The sequence below is a fragment of the Lissotriton vulgaris genome, chromosome 8 (genome assembly GCF_964263255.1).
Source record: "Lissotriton vulgaris chromosome 8, aLisVul1.2, whole genome shotgun sequence".
Lineage (NCBI taxonomy): Eukaryota > Metazoa > Chordata > Amphibia > Caudata > Salamandridae > Lissotriton > Lissotriton vulgaris.
Window position 1 is genome coordinate 1334742139 of NC_141696.1, and position 8775 is coordinate 1334750913.

Consider the following 8775-nt stretch of genomic DNA (forward strand, 5'->3'; position numbering starts at 1 on the left):
ACATTTTCATAATTTCAGTGTAATAAAGAGTTACATTCAACAACTACGAGTGACACTTTCTCTCGAGCAAAATCAGGCAAGGAAGTCGAGGGAAACATAAATATCAGAAATTACACCCATTTGAGTAATGAGAAACTCATTTTGCATGCGTAAAACTAAACAATGTAGTCCACAGAAAGACATTAATATCAGAAATTACACTTTTGAGCAATGAAAAGCTCTAAAAACAACTTTAAACTACTGCAAAATGCTTGAAATGGAAGTACAGCTGTTTTTTAGGACGACTATTGCATTTTCACACAGTGCTTTATTTGCTGGTTAGGACGTCATGGCACTATGAATAAAGACATCTGTAATTCCCAAAGCACAAAACAGGGCAGAAATCTGTCTCTCTCTAGTTACACACACAACCTACATGTGACTGCGTTAATCAGTTGAAGTTTCATAAGGTAAACGTAAAAGAAAAAATAATTCATTTTCCCATCAATTTAACTTGCATGATCTATGAGCATCTTTAAATTAAAGTATATCATGGTTGTATATATGGTTACCTGAAGAACAACGACCAGAATAGTTTTAGAACATTTTGTTCTCAAAAGCCATGTGATGTCTTTTACACCCACAAACACACTCTGAAAGACAAGATTATTCCCTCATGATTATACAGCACTCACCTTCTGTGCTCTGCTGGACTGTCACCTCTTGTGCCACCAGAAGCCCAGCGAGCGTCTTTTCTTCGGCCAGATTGTTGGTCAGGGTGGGCAAGTGAGCTTCACACAGTGCTGAGAGATAAGTAGCAGGTTGTATGTGGCTGCATGCCTCTCTCCTCTAGGACCGTCGTCCAGGGTCCCTCGATGTAAACAACTAGTCAAGCAACTGAGTAGGTGAGGGCTGGCAGGCCTCGATACACAGGAAGATTGCAGGGAAAACAGCATCCTGCCAACACAACTCTCCTTCACAAGCTTCCTAAGCTCTTGAACTGGCCTCTAATTTAGCAACTAGGGAAATGTAACAGCGGCCAGCAGTGGTCTTAAACTGCAACACACATCTGCTCTGCCAAATGCATTTCACTGTAGTACAGTTTGTTAGAAATGTATGCACAGCGCACAATCCATAACTCAGAAGTCTGAATGTGCCCTCATATGTCACAATGAATAGAAGTAGGCCCAGTGAAATTAAGTATTTGTCCAGGATCACACCACTTGGTCAAACAGGAAAGAGCGGGTGAGAGGCAAAACCATGTTGAAAAGTGGCCATTTTTACTGCAAAGCAGATCAGAAAGGTAGATATAATTCTCTTTCTTCCTTCTCCGGATGTCCCTCTTTAGACTCTCCAAAAGCGCATTTGTGTGCATGCAGGTGATAATTAACGCTGCAGTGCTCAAATCACTAACCGAATACCAGAATGCATTTTTCCAAATAGGTTGGTCTTTTTAACCATAAAATACAGGCATGCCCAATACGGAACTCCTTCAATTTAGGGCTTTGAGACAAACATTGGGAAAGTGAACTAGGTGCTAACTGGATAGTGCTGCAGAATTTGGAAACGGGGAACCAGATTCTAGTCCGAGCATTGGCTCAACAATATTGTAACCCTTGGCATATCACTTCACCCTCATCTCCCCTTACCTTTAAAAAATACATTCTAACTCAAGGCATTCATATAGAATGCCTGGTTCTCGTGTATAGTGCTACTGCCTTGGGTCACGTTCATGCTGTATAAACTGCAATTATAAATACAAAAAATGAAACACCCCTACCAATAGTCTTGGCACCTGGAAGTTTCCATTTGCGTATAGTTTCCATCTGCGAAGCCGGGGACGGAACCTGCAACACCAAGTTCTAAGACAGAACAACTATAGAGGGCAAAGGGCTGGCTGTTGAAAAAAAGGAGGCCACAGAAATGCATCGCAATTCAACTTTCATTCTGGCAAATGTGTTTGGGGTGGCCCAGTTGGAGACTGGATCCCTCCCTTTGGGAGAAGTTAATCTGTCCTTGAAGTGAAGTGCATGGCTTAAACGTGGTGCGTGGATAGGGCTGGCAGCTGAATTACTGAGTTATTGTTTGGGAAAAGGGGGTTTTCAGAAGGGGTGGCAGCAGGCACAGGTGAAAGCTTCTTGGGTCTAATTGAGCCACCCCCTCCTTCTGTCCATGGCATGTCTGTCCCATCGAAATCGCCTCTCTACAGCAGCAGCGTTACCGGGATGGTGTTTCTCTGTAATTGCTCTTTAACCTTAGCTTTGATCTGAAAGGCCACCACCATCCAATTACCGCTGTGACTTTTGGGCGTCCTAATTCTCTTGTCGCCTGCTCAGCGTGACGTGACTACGGCACACTTTGGCACCTGGGGAGTGCATGCAGAGCCATCAGCAGGGGCTGCAACCTCGAGGCAAGGGATTGTGCTCGGGACCCTACAGACAATACTAGCCCAGCCTTGCCGCACCCTATGCCTCCTCCTGAGGCTGAAATTAAACCACGCCGCTGCGTGCTGCGCAAAATGTCATCATGTACGCAACGGTTTATTTTGAGGCGCGGCGGCGGGAGTAACTTTAAAAGTCCCCTGTGCTGTTGGGAAATGTACTGTCTGCCGAAGGGGCCCCTGGGGCTCGGGGGCCCCCACGCAATGCAGGGGCTGCGGGGGCCTTTGTTACGCCCCTGATTATAGTGATTAGGAAATAAATCACGCTCTCAATCACGCTCACTTCGGTTGAAGTGAGCCAGATTGAGATACATTGTCATGTGGGTTTTCTATGTTTTAAATATTTACAGAATTATTTGAAAGATCGCATCCTGTATTTTCCGGTTCTGCTTTTTTGATTAATTCGAGCAAGTTATAACAGTCTTGCATAAATGTATATTATTATTTCAAATGAGTTCCTCGTGAACATTTTTTGTTTGTTTGACGTGTCCTTGCACAGCAGTGTGAGGCCGTGCATCACGTAAAGCAGCCATCGCCCAGAATAATCCAGACCCATACACAATGAGACAACACCACTGGATAGCATAAAAGGCCACTTTTTATTCCATAGATCAGGCAATTTTTATATCCATAAACCAATAAACAGTTGTAATTTTTACTTGTCTTCAAACCAATGAATTTGCATATTATGCCAAAACCATAACCTTTCTTTTGCACTTGTTTGTTTATAACGTTATTGTTCCAAACCAATATAACTTACTTTTCGTTGAAATCACCCCCATGTTTCGAAATCTTTTCACTTTCCCTCTTTCTTTCTTTTTCCCCCATCTTGTACCTCCCACCACCCTCTCTCCTGAAGGACGGTCAAGTCCGCTCTAAATCTTGACCTCCCCCTATTCCGCCACACAGGAAAAACCTTGGATTTTTCCTGACCCCACCAACAAACCCAAACCATTCTTATCATAGTATGTTGTTACCCATGTCAGATTGCTTTGCCCTTGCTCTTTTTTTTTTTTTTACTCCTCCCTTCTAGCAGACACCCACAGATCAACTTTCAAACATTTTGATAGCATGTCTCTGATCTCCAGTATGTAATACGCCATCCCCAACTGTGTTAAGTGGACACCGTCTTCCCTAAACAGATGGCCGTCTTTTCCAGTGATGCTGTCATGTGCAATTGTCTGGATCCCTAAACCCACACAGAAGATCTTCATAGCCCTGTTTACCTTTTTTCTGGCCTTTTCCATGGCGGCCTGACTCCTTGCATTTTTCCATTGCTGCCTAAACACAAATTCAGTCCATACTAGACTGGTCCCTAGCCAGTTGTTAGAAACCACAGCTAAATCTAATTGCATGGCTTTGATTATGCTTAGCCCCGATAAAGCCACTAGGTCATTTTCCCCTAGATGGAGAATGAGCATATCAGGACCGCCTCTGTCATACCTTATCTTAGCCAATAGAGGAAACAAGTTCTCCCAGCGCATACCCCCTTTACCGCACCAGTAAAGTTCATGTCCAGCGCTGGGGATACCAAGGTTCCTTCCATAGATTTGATGATCCGCAAAGATCGCTGCCCACTTCACAAATGAGTGTCCCACGATCCAGATTTGTTTTTTGGCTGGATTCAAACCCCGAATGTCTCCTAGATGAAAGAAAACAGACCCAATAAGAAAAACTCAACATACAACTTTATGCTTAACAACTTCTAGTTTGGACTACTGTCCATGCTTCTTCTACAGCATATGTGCTGTTTTTTTTTTTTTTTTTTTTTTTTTTTTACATAGCGTGCACAGCAGTTAGAACTCCACCTTCCTATCCTTTTGATCGCATTCCAACCCAAACCCAAACAGGCTGCTTCAGACGCTGCTCCTATACGAAAGGAATGTGTTGCATAATTCATTGGATTGAAGCCTAACAATAAAAGTGTTCTTCTCATGACTACCAGCAGCTGGTGACTCGAAAGCTTACCTCCTGCCTCGTGCACAAAGATTGGTCCACCCAGAACACCTGTAAAAAACTGAAAATCCCTCCACTCTTGTACTGGGCAACAACCTTGTATGTGAGTCACATTTAGGTGTATCCACACCCCTTGCCCCAATTGATCTGTTTTTGATTTGCCTAACCATATTTTCAAAGTGTCACCTTCCAAGCACACATCCCTGCCACATAAGCCACAATCATTCTTTAAACCTAAAAGTTCAGAAACTCTAAAAGCTCCAAAAAAGAGCCATATCATTACCAATCTAAAAAGCTTAATTTCATGAGCGTTGTAACAAGCTTTGTGTAAGTACCCCAACATACGTTGGAGCAATTCAAATGTTATTGGCGCTCTTGTGTGTGAGCTTGACGCCTTCACCCTTTGCAATCCCTTCAAAACTCTCTTCACCAATATATGGTTATTTGGATCCCGGCCCCAATACAATTGTCCGTAGAAGGAAATCCCCGCTAGCTTACCCGCTATGGTGTTATGTGACAAACCCTTGTCAATTAAATGTAAAACAAAATCAAGTATGAGGGGGATATACATCTCTTCTCTTTGTACAAAGTTATAAGTGTCAACATAACTTAGAAATTCATGCCATGCCAGCATATAACTTCGTTGAGTGGATGACGCTATTGAGTTCTCCACCAGCCGTAGTATCCTCATTCCCCTAGAGCCCAGATGCTGATAGGTACCGATGATTTCTTGACTGCTGCTCCCGGGGCCAGCTCGCGAAATCTGTCCCACTGGGAACGAGAGAGCGCATCAGCAATTGAGTTATTGATACCTGCAATGTGTGCTGCGCGAAAAACAATGTTCAGACGCAGACTTAACAGCATGAAAGCCCTCAAAAGGCCTAGCACCCTCCTGTCCTTGGCTTTCTGCCTGTTTATTAAGTGAACAACTGACAAGTTGTCTACATGAAAAAGGATTGTTCTGTTGCTAAGCTCTTGGCCCCATACCTGCAAAGCCACTAAAAGGGGAAAAAGCTCCAAAAACGCTATACTGCGACCTTGGGAAATCCATTCTTCTGGCCACCGCTCAGCGCACCAGCGCCCATCCCAAAAAATGCCAAATCCATGTAAACCTGACGCATCTGAGTACATTTGCACCTGCCACTTCATACTTTCTTCGATGAACAACAGTGGCACTCCATTGAAATCCGCTAAGAATAACAACCAAATCCTTAAGTCCTCCTTTATGTTTTTGGTGAGCCTGATTCTATGGTGTGGCAGAGTTGCTCCTGACATGGCCATACCCAACAACCTGCAGAAAGTCCTTCCTGCCCTCACTACTCTGCACGCAAAGTTCAGGTATCCTAATAGTCTTTGTACTTGCCTGAGTTGTAATTTGTCTACTTGAAGGGCCTCTTGAATACATGACCTAATTTCCTCTAACTTCTTCTTAGGAAGTCGTGCCACCATTTCCACTGTATTGATCTCAATTCCAAGAAAATTAATCTGTGTGCTGGGCCCCTCTGTTTTGTCTCGTGCCAAAGGCACCCCAAATGCTTCTGCCATATTCTGAAAAACTTGTAACGCCCTCTCACAATGTCCGGACTTCGCCAGTCCCATAAATAAAAAGTCATCAAGTTAATGGCACACTTTGCCTACCCTACACTCTTGCTGAAAAACCCACTGTAGAAATGAACTAAACAATTCAAAAAGGGCACAGGAAACTGCACATCCCATAGGTAAAACCTTGTCAAAATAAAAATAACCATTCAGCTGCATGCCCAAAAGCTCAAAATCTAAGGGGTGTATCGGTATTAATCGAAAAGCAGATTGAATGTCGCATTTTGCAAGCTCGGCCTGATCTCCTAAACTTCGTACCATTTTTAGAGCCTCGTCCACTGTAGTGTACGAGACTGCTGAGTCCTCATCAGCAATAAAGTCATTAATAGAACTACCCTCCGGCCACGAAAGGTGTTGAATCATGCGGAATTCACCCGCCGCTTTTTTGGGGATTACCCCTAGCGGCGACACCATGAAATGAACAAACGGCATCTCCTCAAAAGGCCCAGCTACTCTGCCTAAGCCTACTTCTTCACCCAGCTTCCTGCCCACCACCTCCGGGAAATCTCTAGCAGACCTCAAATTCTCCGCCCAACGCCTGTATCTGGGGCCCTGGTAACCAATTCGAAATCCCTCCTTAAACCCCCAATAAAGTTTGGCAGCCGCCTCGCTGTTCGGGTACCTGTCCAGCCAAGGGATGAGCAATTCCCATTTAATTGGGGTAAAAGCCTTTTGGTATAGGAGGGAGTGGAGCTCCCCTGCCCCTGGCTGCCTGGATTTGTGGTTGTGGGGTATGCTCGGTTGTGTCTGCTGCAGGCGTAAGGCATTGAAATAGCATATGTCTGCCTCCGCACTGGGAACATTCGTGTTTGAATCTACAATATGGCCGGTTACAATACCCCCTGTTGTAGTTCCAGCAGGAGCCCAATCCGCTTGTATGCCCCCTTGTGACAGTCCCCGCCCCTCCCTGGGCGGCGCGCCCTGGAAAGGGCCGGTACGCCACCGGCAAACCACTAGCTGTATGGGTGGTTTCCGATAGCTGAGAGGATGACATCCATTGCAACCATAATTCTGTGTCTATATCACCCCAAGGTTTTGAAGGGTTCATGCTCATCCTGGCCCTGAACTCCTCGTCATAATTTAACCAGGAAAAACCACCAAAATGCATGTGGGCCTTGCGTACCACATCCATGTACTTAAAGAGTGAAACTGCCCTTTCCGGATATTTTTCACAATAAATGCTGGAGAAAATTAAAAATGCCGACGACCAATTGTCTATATTTCTCGGCACCCTGGGACGTCTTGCCAATTCTAATTCTTCCTCCTTGGACCCTTCTCTAGATTGGACATCTCTGTGTAGCAAACGGAAAACATCTACGTAGTCATGTTGCCATATCTTTTGTTTTGTCTTGTGAGAAAGGTGAGTACCTAGCGGCATTGACACACCCATGTATGGCAGCCTACCTGGCACAGGTGAACTATCTTCCGTGTGTTCTAGACTAATGTAGTGGGCTGACTTACCAACCTGTCCACTTGCCTGTGCGGGCGCCGCTTTACTGTGTATTTGCGGTACCTTGTCCTGAGCCTTTTCCCTAACCTGTGAAGAGACATCCCATGCCCCCCACCAACGTGGCTTACCCTTTGGAAGCTGTTCCTCGCGTCGTCTCAATTCTTCTTTAGAGATCCGCTCGAGATTCTCCTTCTGTACTCCAGAGTCCCCATCTTCATCTTGAACCTGTAACGATTGAACAGAGCTTGTTGTCCCAGCCCCCCTCCCAGAGCCCACTGCTACAGCTGATTGTCCCTTTTGAAAACTTCTCAGTTGTTTACTAACATTTCGCTCCTCTAATTGCTGTGGAAATGTCGCTATTCTCTCCCTTGTGCCTTGTGGAGCGAAGATTTGGCTGCTTCCTCCCGGACGCTCACCATCTCCTACACCCCCATCATAAGTGTCCCAATCAAAAACAGGCTCTCGCTCCAAAAACCTGTCCGCCTGTTGTGGATCCGCCATAAATTCCACATTAAAACCACCTTGGTCAGTGGCCGCTCTGTCCTTCGCAAATTCCTTACCTTTCGCTCTCCTGCTACCTGTCGTATTCCTGGTCTGACCTTGCTCCGCTCCAGAGCCACCTGACACCTTATCTGCCCCGTCTACTAGAAGTACCTTGCTGCTGGGCTTCCTTACTTCCCTATGTTTCCGCTGTGCTTCAGCAGTGGAGGCATGTTCTACCCACACCCACTGTCCTGATAAACTGCGGCCCAACTCTGTCTCATCTGGCGCAAAAACTAATGGTGCCTGGCGCGCCTCTGGAAAAATATATTCTCTGTTGAATCTGGTGTGCTCCAGCCCATTATCGTACATGTATTGTATAAAATCGTCTTGGCCTTGCTCTGCCAAAACCGCATCTCTAATCTGAGGAACCTCCCCATCTTCCTGTGGCAGCAAGCCTACCTGCCCTGTTGTGAAAAACTCAGAAAGGTCCTCAGTGGGGGGGTCTGAAAGTCCAAAAACATCTTCTGCATCCTCAAAGTCCTGTTCCCTGGGCCTGGACGGGGCGCGTGGTACATTCATAATTGCGCAGGCGCCCCCCGCAGCCTCCTCATCACTGCCACTCGAATAATCCACTAGGGGCTGGGGAGGCTGTGTAACTAAGGCAGGGTGGGGGGGGGTACAACTGGGGCCAACTGTTTCTTTGCGGCCCTCAAAGCATTGTGGCCCTGTAAATACTGGCACTGGCCTGGGGCGGGGCGGCCTGACTGTAGCTGCTCTGGCCTGTCTGCCCCTGCCCGCCCCCACTCGCTGGGTGCCTGTGTCAAGCCCACCCACCTCAAAAACCTCCCTCCCAAATGGGGGAGTAGCC

General features: G+C 46.0%; 1 protein-coding gene across 1 annotated transcript; it reads right to left on the bottom strand.

Annotated features, from left to right (window-relative positions):
- Positions 1-3435: 3435 nt before the first annotated feature.
- Positions 3436-8276, bottom strand: LOC147698703 (uncharacterized). Its single transcript, XM_086933495.1, has 2 exons — positions 7553-8276; positions 3436-4061 (listed from the first exon to the last, which is right to left on the bottom strand). The coding sequence occupies exons 1-2, from the start codon at positions 8274-8276 to the stop codon at positions 3436-3438; spliced, it is 1350 nt and encodes a 449-aa protein (XP_086789621.1).
- Positions 8277-8775: the final 499 nt, after the last annotated feature.